Source organism: Diadema setosum, chromosome 19, assembly GCF_964275005.1.
Source record: "Diadema setosum chromosome 19, eeDiaSeto1, whole genome shotgun sequence".
Taxonomy (NCBI): Eukaryota; Metazoa; Echinodermata; class Echinoidea; order Diadematoida; family Diadematidae; genus Diadema; species Diadema setosum.
In genome coordinates, this window is record NC_092703.1 from 17288484 (window position 1) to 17303113 (window position 14630).

At 37.2% G+C, this 14630-nt stretch overlaps 1 protein-coding gene across 1 annotated transcript in view; it reads right to left on the reverse strand.

Annotated features, from left to right (window-relative positions):
• Window positions 1–10144, reverse strand: part of LOC140242312 (uncharacterized) — a 55177-nt gene extending 45033 nt beyond the window's left edge. Inside the window, exons 1-2 of the mRNA XM_072322052.1 lie at window positions 9132–10144; window positions 822–926 (exon numbers count right to left, since the gene is read on the reverse strand). Of these exons, the coding sequence (XP_072178153.1) occupies window positions 822–926; window positions 9132–9570 (544 nt within the window). The 5' untranslated portion in view covers window positions 9571–10144. The remainder of the gene's footprint in view (window positions 1–821; window positions 927–9131) is intronic.
• Between the last annotated feature and the right edge of the window lie 4486 nt (window positions 10145–14630).

A 14630-nucleotide genomic window follows, 5' to 3' on the forward strand; every position in this document is an offset into this window, starting at 1 on the left:
GTCTTGTCCAGCACTCTGATGACTACACCACTACTGCTACGATACTACAAGTTCTGTTACACTTGATGATATGTGACTGAAGAAATATGAGATGGCACGAATAGAAATAAAAAGATGTAATGAGATATGAGATCAGGCTCAGAAAGATAAAAAGAGGGGAGAAATCAGGCTGAAAAAAGAAAAGAGTACATAGAAAGGAGAGAAAGAAAGAAAGAAAGAAAGAAAGAAAGAAAGAAGGCATTATCAGCTACCAAAACTGAAAGTTAACCCTTTCATATGGCCTCAAGCATAGCTGCAGGACTTGTAAAAAAATAAAAGATACCGAGTGTATATTTGTTTAGCTACAAACGTAACACAGACAATGCTGCGAAAGTGAAAGTCATTACGACTGAGCCTAGTTACCACTAAAAGTTTGACTTTTTTGCCTTCTCAAGTTTACACTGCTGCTGTTAGATGTGACACACTGTCAATACTGCAGACTCTTATCGCATTTAAAGTGACTGGTTATGACTTTTAAGTGTTTAAGAGCAATTTTAATGTGTACTTTGTCTTCCATTCAGGATGTGCATGATGACTTTCCATATTAGTATTTCTCAAAAGAGAAGTCAGCGCTTCTGTTGATTAAAGTCTATGGAAACCCTTCAGAAACACACCAGGATGTTATCTGCATTCCTGAACTGAAATGTGGAAATGTAACCATCTCTATTAATACTTAACGACAAAGAACAGTGATATTGTTAGACATGCTAAGAGAGCTATGCTACACTCAAGAATGTTAATTTCACTGCAATATTTGTGGGAAGCTACATTGATATACTTACTCCTTGGCTCCCGAGGTCCATCAACAGTCACTTTTATTGCACGGTTGTAGGTGGCGATCTGAGGCGGATTCGTGTAGATGAAGATGGAGAGGGTGAAACTTTTTCCTGCAGGATGATTAGGGAGAAAAAGTAGCAAATACATCTCTCAGTCACATTTAATGATGCTTTTGTAATTTAGAAGACATGGTGATCACTACACCTACAACCTGACAACACCTGAGCCCAGAAAAAAAAAAATGTAAAAAAAATATCATACATGCAAAATGATAAATGATTTTTCTTCCAGTTTCAAATGATTAGAGAATTTCTCCTTATCTCTAGCTTTGAGTCCCAGTGCAAAAGTATCCAGCAAAATGGGCTCACTTTCTCTCTTCCCTCGGGGGAAAACAAATCTGTCTTATTTATTAAATACACATGAGGGACATACAGAAATCAATAAACACAAAACAGTCCAGGCATATTGCATTATTAGATATGGATGTGGGCTGGAGTAGGGAGAGTTATTACCAACACTCATATCAATTCTTTATCACTTCACTCTATTAGCACTTTGAGCAAAAGATAACAGTTCAGCAAGTCTGTGCAAACAGCCGCAGTCCATGAGCTGATGCAATTTGGGTGCACCGTCTGTCAGGAGTTCTTCAGTTCTTTCCAGATTACTCATACCACAGTCTGGTCCCTCCACCACTGACAAATGATTTCAAAATGAGAATTAAATTTGAATCAACATGTGTCAGCCTAATGCAGTTATTTCTGTATATGGTGTGCGCTCTTTACATTCATAAACATTGATCTGTTTGTTGCTAATTGACAAGTTGCAATACAACTGACAAGGCACAAAAGCTGCCTAATAACTCTGATTCTGACCAAGTCCGTGTCAATCTACCTCTTAGCACTGAAACTCTCCCTTTTGGTACACAGATCTTCAATATACTTGTATATCTTTAATGATCTTGTATGTGAAATGAAGCATTATTAATGTGATTCCTACAATGTATAGCTACCACTTATGTGATGCAAAACACAACTCTTGATGATGAGTTTCTTTTTTTTTTAGACTTTTTTTTTCACCTAAAATATTCTGCGGTATCCAAAAATACTTCTATTGCACTGTTGATAGCATGTTTTCACATGCTGAAATGCAAGAAATGCTGTGGCGAGAATATTATTCAGGACACTGCAAATGAAAAAGAATAGTAGAACAGTTATCACAGAGTGGATGTTCGAGTGTTTGCACTGCTTTGGTCAGAAACACTTGATGCAAAGTGCAGACTCATGAAATGTATGCCTGAGTGTTGGATACAGAGAAAGCATCAGTTAGTCAAATGCAGCTCCTGGGTTATGGGAGAAATAAAGTGCTGTTGTCATGGATACCGAGAATATGCAAGAAAGCACACAGGGTTTGCAGCTTTGTCGACACAGTGTGGCATAACTTAGAACAATTTGAATCGCTCTCATAAATCACATGCATGAAGGGTTGTTAAATAGATTCGCATCATCGGGCATTTACTCCACATGATCACCCCAAATACTGCAGTTAATCAAACAAAGTTTAGTTTATGAATTCATCCAAGATCGCTCTGGATACTTCATTTCATAAATCAAAGTTTAAATATTTAAATTCTATTCAAAAAGCAAACAAACGAGTTTAAAGCACCTTCACCAATAATCGTGACTATTTGATGTACTGGTATTTGTCAAATTGTAGAAGAGCAAAGAATGTTACTGCTTATGATATGAAAAAAAAAAAGATTGATCGGATATAATAGCAGCACAAATCAAGGATTGTTAAGGAGTTGGTGTGGTTGTCATGACTACAATTTGAAGAGGTGTTGGTGGTCTTGGTGGTGGTGGTAGTGGCTTTGGGGTTGTTGTGGGAGAGAAAAGTAGCCCATGACTGCATTATGGTTGGTTACTAGAGTTGAAAACTGTAAACAAACCACAGGAGGACTAGAGATATTTAAGGCCTTGAAACCTTCTCCATATTTGGCATGGCTCACATCAATGGAGGTGTCAATATTTAATGAAACTCAGCCCACTCTGCCCATTATATTGCAGCCTGCATATTCAACATGCAAAATACTGATATCACTTTGTTAAATCAATTCAACATATCTTGTTAAATCCATTTAAACTAAGATAATCAATGAAAGTTTACTGGGTTGTTTCTACATTTAGCTTAACTCCTGGCAGAAAAGGGACACCTTTATACTGGTCATCGAAAGTAAAAAACAATATTGGTGATGTGATATGCCATGTACAGTTGTACCTTGTATACTCCCTCTTCATACTTATCTGTGATATTGTCTATAAACTAGAAGTGAATCTTTTTGACCTGAAAAGTTATATTTCATGATGGAAAGAATAGAAAAGATCTATCTGTGTTCCATACTTTCAAACAATATTTATCGTTGAGTAATTACATAATTGATTCACCATATCTGTCACATGACTGCTTTGGTTCCGCCAGGGAGCACCTCCCTGGTTCTGCAGATGGCCGCTGTTTGTTTTGTTGTTGTTGTTGTTTTTGTTTTTTTTTCAATTCCGAAGGGACTGTGTTTTATGGTTATATTAACAGTAAAAACATATTGGAGGTTGATCCATGTACACAAGGGGTAAGATACTAGAAGTTCAGATACATACTTCAATGTTCTCCATCTCTATCGAACACAGCCTAACCTGAGCAGTCACCTGGTGGTGAGGGACAAAAGGATACCCAAAGAGACATCAAAATAAAAGGCACAATAGGATCAGAAACGAGGCCCTTTTTACAAGGGCAGACAATGAAAGGTCGTGCCCTTAATAGGTAATCAATATCCTTTGAAAGGGCCTGACGTAATCCAATGCTAAGCTTTGTGGGTGGCTGCTTCTTGGTAAGAACACCTTTTGTCCCCTCTGTCCTTGGCCAACTTCTTCAGGAGAATAGCTGCTTGTTTCTTTACCCATCAAGCTTGATCACTCAAGTTCTGCACTCTTCAGCCTTATCATAAGAATGTGCTGTGAAATGTATTGTACCGCTTCTCATGTTATACCACCCTGGATAGTACAACTACTTCAAATAAGTATTACCTCACTTCTATATCGCTAGGAAATATGCTGTTATAATAATAAGATCAATATGAACAGCACAGAAAGAATGGGGTAGGTAACTTGGTAAAACCAAACAAAACAGCACAGAATGAATGAGGTAGGTGACTTGGTAAAAAAAAACACACACACAAAACAAACATTTTGTGACAAAGACTACTGCACTGTCCTTTTCCAATGACTGACCACCAACAGCTAGAATAAAGAATCAATATGAGAATTGTATGCTTTGTATCTTTGCCTGAAAATCCTTCCCACTTCCAAATTAGTCCAGTCCATATAATCATTAAGACTTATGTTGAAATAATATCATCTTTAAGCGCACGCTACTCTTGCAAACTTGATGATCTCTTTTTATTTGATTACAATATTATAAAAGAAAAAGCGTTAAGGAGTCAGCACTTTTCCCCTCTCAACTCGTGATGCTTTTGTTTTCCAGGAATAAGAGATTAGTGCATCCGTAATCAATCGTAGGCCTATGCCAACTGGGTAATCAAGTTGCCAACATTGGACTGGCGTAAAGGGGGGGGGGGGGGGGGGTGAAGCATTCGCAGGCATGTGATAGCAGAGACATACTCTCTTTTTCTTTTTGTCCCTAACTCTCTCAATATCCAGCACAGCAAAGCCTGTCTTTTACCTACCAGGTTTATGATGGTCACTTTGACAGTCTTATAAATCTCTGTTAATAGTTTATCAACCATTAAACCAATGTGCCTGTGTCCTTTCCCTGCGCTTTCCTCACTTAAAATTTGTGTTGTCTCAAGTTCCCAGCAATGCTTTCAAATGGAAACCACACTGTTCATGCATGCACATAAATCTGTAACATTAATGCATCCTTCTGTGGCACACATTTCCTCACAATAGCTTCTCAAACCTGGCTCTATTGGCCAATTCATGTCACATGAACAGTTGCATGCTGGGCTCAGCAGTCTGGTACATACAAGCTGTACATGTTGAGTGTGTGAAACGAGAACTTCCTGAGGGAAAGCCAAGGTCATAATCCATCAGCAGTTCTAGAGCAGGTCTTCAAAAAGATACTGTTAACAGTTACTTTAACACCTTTCCTCCCAATCAACTCATTCATCTTAAATTAGCTTTTCCCCCTTCCAAATTACAAGTGTTGGAATGAATAAATCCCATAACTGACAAAATACTCAATGCAAATACCAACTTAGTCTCAAGCAAATTGCTAGCATACATTAAATACAAACATGTCTAAGTTTTGAAAAAAAAAATCAACATTTACTACCAAGACTCTGAATTTTGATCTGAAAATGATCTGCAGTGATATCACATTTTCCCTCTTGTATGTACACCAAAGAGAAGAAATATGCGCTTCCTACCTAACTTTCCTGAGAGAATTTACAATGTATATTAATGCCATCAAAAACATACAGAATGTACATCTAGAATCAATGTGTTCATACTGGCAAAGGGTGATGATATTGGTGACACTATGTTGCTACTGTTGTCCATTTACAGACCTACAGATATTGTAAAAGTTACCAGTAGTGCATTTTCAACCGTATTTCTACTGTTCTCTGGTACAGCTGTAGTACTTCAGTCTCTCTTGAAACCCTATACACACAGCTTATGCATTCTTTGTCGCTTACTTGCATAACAATGGCGACATGCTTTCGTAAAATGCATACAGGGCATTGTACTCTGCTGGCATCAGTGCATTTCGGGACTGTGCCCTTGTGAGCCTATTCAATTTTACGTCCGGTTAGCAAATTCAACGATCCTTTCATATGCCTTATTCAAACAACTGTATTCTTTTTTTATTGATGCCAAAATGCGCCAGTGTCGCAATGTCTCCACGGATGATATATCATTAAATGGAATCTCACACCCACAATGGAAGTGGAAGGAATCAAGGTTCAGAATCAGCTCACTGAAATGAGAGTTCATGAAATGACTTTTGATGTTGTGACTCTTTTGCGTACCACTGTGATGAAATATTAATGGAGAAGGTAGAAGTGAATTTCCACTTTCATGAAGGATATGAACATTGACAAAGAATAAGGATGTGTTAAACAGACATTTCTACTTGCTGAAGTGCATATCTACTGCACAGTTCTCCAAGTTGAAATTATACATGGGATGTCTTGAAACTGATGTACGTACATATGTATCCAAAAAGTCCTGCATATCAAGGGTTTGCAAATCGTTGATGACTTGATCATGTGAGCATTCAGACAACTTAAAACAAGTGTCTTACTTATACATACAACTTACCTACCTTCTCTATAAAATACTTTAAAAGGTAAGATTCATCCCCTCAAAAAACTAGTAATCCATTTCAAAAGGTATACTAGACATTCTTGTTCATACATTGTATCATCCAACACTCACGCCATCAAGGTTACTTGTACTCATCTAACACTAAGCCACATCTATTGTTACTTGAAGCATTGTCGACAAGAGCCAGTATCTGTCACAGCCCTTGCTCCTATGCTCTGTTGAAGGCTCAGCCCTCCAGGAGATTCAGACCTGTCAGGTTCAATAATCATTGTATCATCGCAAGACTTGCGCACAAATTGTGGGACCTAATCCCCTTCGTCTGGGCGTTAATGCCCGTGTTTCTTTGAGTTGCATTAAAATGGGCTAATTTTAGTGGAACTGCTCATTTTCTCTTTCAAGGTTGCCGAGTTCACTCTGGGGTTAATGAGTGTGAACAGATAGATTGTCAAGGAAATTACAAAAATGTTCCTGGTGAATAATTTAGTCTACAATATTTTGCAAACAAACAACAACAACTAAAAAGAGATCATATTGTTAAAGCCTGTAACTTTTGCGACACTAGTAGATGTTCAAATCTATATGTGCAGGTTTGCAATACTCACATATTTGAATAATCTTAATAAAAGACAAGGCCAGGCTAGGCATTATGATTCCCTGCATATTTTTGCAATTTTTAGTTCCCTCTTACAAATTGTTTTTCTTAAATGCACATTTACAAGTAGGGTAAAGCAAGCAAAATAATGTCAAAGGATTACGCTATCTAAGGAGCACATACAGTGTACACTATGCACATATCTTCAGCGATCTCATAGTCAAACCTCCAGTGATGAATGAAAGGTGATATAAAAAAAAAAAAATTATGCTGTATGCATCCTGATTATCATTAAAAAAAAAAAGGAAGAGAATGCAACCTAAAATCATGTTTACATTGTCATCCCGTCTCCAGTTTCCCTTTCGTGTATAATAACAAAAACCCACTGATAATGCCATTAAAATATGCTTACGATAATGCTCCAATGTATATTTACATGTACATAGATATATCTAACCAAATTTTTGAAGAAATTCTGTATCATCTGTTTTTCCCAATTTCAGCTCGGGCATATATACATTTTGTATTGAATTTCTCATCAAATTTCAAAATATTTCAATTCACAGGAATACTCTTCGATAAAAAGTGTCTAGTGTATAATCTGTTTCCAATGTTTATAATGTCATCATACCATTGTAACTTCTGACGCTGTAACTCGGGCATCATATCGTATTCTTCTTCTTTTTTCATGGAGCAATCCCCTCTTTCATATTCAAGAAAGCCAACTGTTCTTAACTTGCCTTGCAGCTCTACATTCATTGTATAAACTCTTAAAGATAGTAGATAGAAACTAACATTACTCTTTGCATGTACATGCTTTGCAAATTAATTTTACAAATATTGATAAATACATAGTACCTGTAACACTGTATTCAGAAGTGAAGTAATAATTTCCTCCAAGGGAATTTTCTCTTACAAGTATGAACAAAGAGGAAAGAGAGAAGTCAAAAAAAAAAGTACACATTGTACGTATGTATGTATATAGGAAACATCCATGTGTGGCAGTTGGATTCATGACTTTAATATTATCTCAATTTCTCATTTCTCTGAGAAAGCTATGCAATCTTGACTTTATACAGTTGTTGCAAAAGAAGCTGAAAACAATATTCAAACATTGTCTTCAAATAGAACAAAGAAGAATAAAGATATTTAATATGCTCGAGATATACAAAAGTGTACCAAAATTTGTATAATCAATACAGAGAAATAGAAAAATACTAACAGGTTACTGTCCTACTGGCTACACAGATCCTGAAAATTTAGGCCTATAGAAAATAGGGGATAACAAAAGCATTTCTTTTTTTATCTTTTTATTTTGAGATAGAGTACTGATAGACCAATGTACAGGGAAGATATAGGCCTACATTCAGAAGGAAGAAAGCCAGACACACTGAGACAGACAAAACTGAAACATATAAATAGAATCAGTGTTGAAATAGGCAACTGAAGTTGTTTTCTTTCACCATTAGGTATATTTTACAATAGAATTTAAGCTATGTATCCCTGCTCATACTTAAACTGACAAATCACATAATTTTCGAAATTATATAACATCAACAAACTGATCAATACGCTAGTGTCTAGTTGATTTGATATACATGAAGACAGACGGTTGACTATGCATAGGATTGCACCACGCGTGGGAACAAGCAGCCTACAGTCGACGCACGCGGCCCCGGAACTCTAGGCGTGTAGAGGTCCGCGGAAACAACGAAGAGCCCACGAACGCGACGAAACCACCCTCCTCCACTTTTGCTTCCATTAAAAATCACAATTTTGATTCATGGAAAATCTATTACCTTCTCAGACTAAGCATGATGTCATCTTCTATCAACCTATAGTGTTTGAGTCACTAATCGAGCATGACATTTGGAGTAAACTTTTCGCAAAGTTTTAATGCGTGGGCGAAAAATTTGGTTCCCGTACAGACTTCAGCGCAGCTGTGCGCGGAGATCTCGGCCTCCTATCGCCTTTCATGTGGCGGAACAGGCGCCAGCCCACGTTAGATATTGCAACTATTTCTTTTATCGCCCGTTATTATTGTTGTTAAGTCAGTGTTAAAATACCAAGCCTTACTTTGTAATCACTGTTGTTACTACAAGAAACAAAATAATTGAAAACAAATATCACAAATAATAAAGTGAATATGAGAGGAGAACAATAACAGAAACAAAAGAAGTGGAAACATGCCGGGTAGGCAAACCACGGCCACGACGGGTGACGTGAGTGAGCCGAGTACGGGAATAGAAGAATGCAATCGCGATGGTTTCGGTGCGGCCACAAGTTTTCACGCCGCCGCACATGCTGTGGTAGAACAGGTTCAACAAACCTAGGCTGATCGTATATCGTGTGATGATCAAATATATACACAATATTTTGTCACTTACCACGACCCGACCTGCCAACAAAACGGAGGTCATTGAATCGAGCCACTTGGTTCTTCATGACCGCTGTGTTGTTTTTCAATTCGGCGCAATAATTCTCGTCATTTCCCGCTGCGATGGTAACCAATGTCCCGTCTTTCGTTTCACCCAAAGACACAACTTTGAAAGCCACGGGTAGGCTCTTATTGCACCGCCAGTGCGACGGCAGGACAGAGCACGCGAAATTTGGGCTCTCAGTCTTGATCAGTTCGCCGTCATACTCCGATAAAGCGTCCACAAGAGACCGCTCTGCTCCTTTGAACATGGACTTGCTCCTTTGGCCCCCTTCGGCCATCTTGTAATGGTTGGTATGGATGTTGTTCCTCCGTACTTTGTCCTTGGATAACGAGTTGGCCAAGGGAGCGGCAGACGAGAGGAGATGATCAACTTCAGTAATATGCATTGAGGCGGAGTGGGGTTTCTACCACGCGAGTGGTGGTTGGTTCCAAGATAAAAGGGCGGGAAAACAATTTGAGAAGAGAGCGACTTCTCGTCGGAAGCCCCGACTGGGCCAGGCGATGCTCAATGGGTACAGAAACCACACCTCAAAACCGCAAAGCGGTGGCAAAGTTCCACACGTTTTGGTAGAGGAGAACGTTGTTGAAAAGACCCGAGCAAAGCACTTCGAATGTACTCGCGAGCACTGGAGAGATCAAAAATAAAACAGTTAATTGCAACGAGAACGCGGCTTCACTAGTTGTGGCAAGTGAGGCACCGATTTGTGGTTACTAGTTCACGCGCTTCCCCAAAAATTTACACGAAGAATGAGGGGTAGGAGGCGATAGTCGAAGATTTATAAAAGCCAGCAAAATACGAGGACATCAGAAAACTGGCCTGCATAATACTGCCGCTGGGGCTAGGAGAGAGACAGTAGTACGATGGATAGCTATCGGTACGTCGCGAGCATGAAAACACGATTTGCTACGAGGCGCTGCGATCAAAGTGAATACATGCATGTCGTGAACATGTGGAGGAGAGACAGAGGGATCGTTGTTTTGAATAAATGAGTCACACGCGTGAATGTGAATGAACTCTCACACACAGCATGCACGCAATAGCACGCAGTGGGCGGAGCTTAAAGTAGGCCGCGCCCTCCGCTCTTCCGCGAAACGGCCAATGTATGACGTCGTCAGCGAATAATTTTTATGAATGACCAGTCGGCTACAACTCAGTATAAATAGTGCTGCCGTGGAGTGCACAAAGGCTACAACAAGCACATATTATTTGCGGTTCGCCATTATTTGTGACACATTTAAAGTAATTGTTGCAGTTGAATACCTAGTCCTCGCCAAGACAATCAAACAACTGGATACACAATGAACAAGGGTCGATCAAACATTGGTATACCGATATAAAGCTGTAGATCTATACAGGACATTTTTCAAAGAACATAGGCCTACTACAAAGTAACACAAAACATATCGCACAGCTATGTTGCCCATCAATATGCCTAAAATGCAATGAAATGCTGCTGCAAATATCATCAAGCACATTATGCCATACAGCTTAGGATGTCGAATCTCGTTTGGTCTCACTGCTCTACTGTCTTAATGAACAAAATTACTGTGGAATTGTAACAGGTAATCATTTTCTCTCTTTTTTTTTTAATGAGGTTACTGCAAATTACAAGCCCTGCATTTTGCAGGACCCTCCCATTTCCAACAACTTATATTCGGTATTTATCGTACAAATGTATTTCAGTTCAGAGTATATTCCTTGATTACGTTGTTGTACTGATTTTGTGTCATTATATGTATTCAACGCTTTATTACATTTAATTACATTTTCGCTGGAAATGAAATAAACCAAATGAAAAGAAATTATACAAGTTTCCTGTGGATTTTCTTCCTTCTCTCATCTTATGACCTCTGTTTCAGTCTTTATCGGCTTTTACAAGACAAGCAATCTGCACTGATGTTCCTGTTGTTGTTTTTGTTTACATCATGATAATCTAATTTGAGAATGCCTTGATGAACACATCCATATCTCCACTGAATGACTTTAAACAAGACGAGTCTTCTTTATCCTCACCATTCCATATATATTATTCATAAGGCAATCTGAATTGAAGTGTGACAATAGTCGAATACTAATTCATCGCCGGATAATAAAGATGAGGAATTCGAAAATTCAGCTCTACATCAACCCTCTATTGCTTGCTCCCTCTGTCTATTGCTTGCTTCCTTTAGATTTCCATCATCGAACTCTTCGATACTTCTCTCACTATGATTACTCCGTCATACACTTTATGTCTGTTCAGCCTTTTTCATTCTTGTAATGTCTAACGAATGCAGAATTTAATAGCATGTCCTCTTTTCCCATTTTCTTGTTATTTTTTTTTCTCCCAGATTAGTTTCATGGTAACCTGGTTGTCAAGGTGAATGAAACTCTCTGAGATTTCCTTCAGGGAGGAAACTTGAAGGCTGATAAGATCCTTGCTCCCAGAGAGCAGAAATGAACAAAAAATAACATTTTGTAATTTTTAGTTCACCCTCTCAAATTCCATCCCAAACGAGATATTTTGAGTCGTCTAATCGGGTAGCGGATGAGAGGTGGTCATGTGACACTCTATTCATGGATGTTGAGTAATGCCAAGCGTGCTTCCCGACCGACTGTGTGTAACCGCGGCATATAGGCTTGCTGACTTTTCGGCAGGTGAAAGGGAATACTGCCATCCAACTCCTGTCGTAAACCTCTACCGATAACTAATAAATATGATTTCACCAAAGCTTGAAAGTTTTATCTATTTATCTTTAATCATTCATGTAATTATCAATTTACTTATATTTGTTATTAAACATGGCTATACCAATTACCGGAATGAAGGGCCTTCCATGAAGCCCTGTTCAGCAAATGCAAACACAATGAATGAAAAGAAACCTATAATAACAAAAACACCTATAATAACAAAGATTATGATTTTAATATCACTGATTATAAAGAATGAGGACTAAAATAATAGCAACTGTGATAATAATGACGATGATATCATAAGAATAGTAATTAAATGTTAATACTACATTACTAATGGTATTTATGATACTACTACTACTACTATACTATACTACTACTACTACTACTACTACTAATGTAATAAAAATGATAATAATAATGATAATAATAATAATAATAATAATAATAATAATAATAATAATAATAATAATAATAATAATAATAATAATAATAATAATGATAATGATAATAATAATAATTTGCATTAATGATAACAACGGTTTAATAACAATTAATAGTGTCATCTTATCATTTTACATTTGTATTTCATCTCTACTATCTAAGTACTGTTTGGACAATGTGTTATTATTATAACAGCTAATAATGCTTTTGCTATATAATATGCATATCGATAAATACACATGCACATGTATACATTTTGGATACAAGTATTATTTGCATAATCATTGTTTATCGAGTGGTCCACGTGTTACGAGCTCTGCTTTTTAGTGGGTCGCTCTTTTCAATCGCTTTATTTGCTTCTTAAAGGAATCGTATAGTTTTGGTTGAGACCTAATTTCAGGTTTCTAACATTTCTTGGTGAGATAATGAGAAACCTGTTATGTAACATGAAAGAGCATGTAATTCTGTGAGGAATTCAAAGTTTATTGATTAAATTGATTTTGAAATGGCTGAGATATCCAAAAAAGAGCGATTCTAATAAGTGTGGGACCCACACTTTATTACGATCGCTTTGTTTTACTTTGTTTTTGGATGTTTCAGTCATTCCAAACCTGATTTTCATCAAATAAACTTTGAATTCCTCTTAAAATGGTATGCTCTGTACTATATCATAAGTGTTTTCTTGGTATCTCGCAACTTTGCAACTTGTACTTCTTTACTTCTTTTCGTGTATACTTTTTTTTTCTGTATATCTCCTTTTATTTCTATGGAAATCAAGTACATGTACCTTGAAATTTGATTTTTAAGTGGTAATTAAAATGATAACGATGATATCAGTGATAACAGTGTTAAAATAATAATCCTAATCAAAACTGAAATGACGAAGATAAGTAATATGAATAAAGTTATATTCTGTGTTGAGTCTGTACATTCTCATTAGTATAAACACTGTAGTTTTTTTCTCAAATTGACCAGATGAAAAGCCATAATATTCTGTAATAACTTTATTGATTCCCAATTAATACTTTATTAATGCCATACACCTTTAATGAGTGAGAGGCTAATGTCGAGGTAAGCCACTGCAGTGCAGTATGGGCCCTCGGACAGCTGGCGAGACGACGAAGGCGAGTGCGAGACCGCGGTATTGTCTATGGAGTCGACGTTTACGAGGAGTTATCCACTAGCAGATCGATGGGTTCCCCGGAGTGCACGATCGTTATGAAGAATACGCATAATATAGTAATGATGACAATAATGAAAATAATAATGATAATAATAATAATAATAATAATAATAATAATAATAATAATAATAATAATAATGATAACAATAATAACAATAATAATACTACTACTACTAATAATAATAATGATAATAATAATAATAATAGTAACAATAATAATAATAATAATAATAATAATAATAATAATAATAATATGTATAAAACTATCTTTACTCTTGTTTGGGGTGGGGGGTTGTTCAGCAAATCAAGTTATTTATTTAGTACACAGCCCTGTCTGGCATAAGAAAACTTGAAAAACTGAGAGAACATTACATAAGGTACTAAAGAGCGACCTATAAATCCGTCTGTCTCTAAAGAACTGTAAGTATAACGCCACATATAATTGGTTCAAGATTGTCCTGCAAGGTTTCATACCTGCACAATGCCTATTGATTTTTCATCATTTGCATGTAGGCTACGTACATTAGGTCTTCAGAATCGCAGAATATAAACTCCATGCAACTTGAGGTTGATTTTTCTTTTATGTCCCCCCCCCCCCCCATTTACCAACCCTTCTCTACAGCACAATATACTCAACCTCGCTCAAACCATCAAACGGAAGTACTAGAAACGTCATTGCCATATTTAATTGTTAAAAACATTTGATTGCAAACTTCACCATCATCAGCTAAGGTTGAAATTTAATTCAATATGTTGTAGTTTTTTTATATTATGATTACATTAAAATCTGACTTTATATTCGGAATACATGCAGTTCGACGATATGACCTGGGGAGGTCGACTTTGCTAGAACACGGATAATAAAGACCAAACCGCCATCAGGCGACCAGCTGCATCAAACGGAAGGCAAGACCTGCGATGTGCCCGCTCCCATCCGTATGATATTTGTTGTGACCACGGTGTCATACTATACGCTTGATTTTTTTAGCGGAATTAGCGAAACTGACAAAGTTACAGATGATACACGTTGTGTCTCATTATACTGTGATGATTCATGGACTGGAGATGTGCACGAATTTCCGAATTCCGTCTGGAATTTCAAGGTCTTTAAATACTCACCATCACAGACCCACGCACTTCACCTG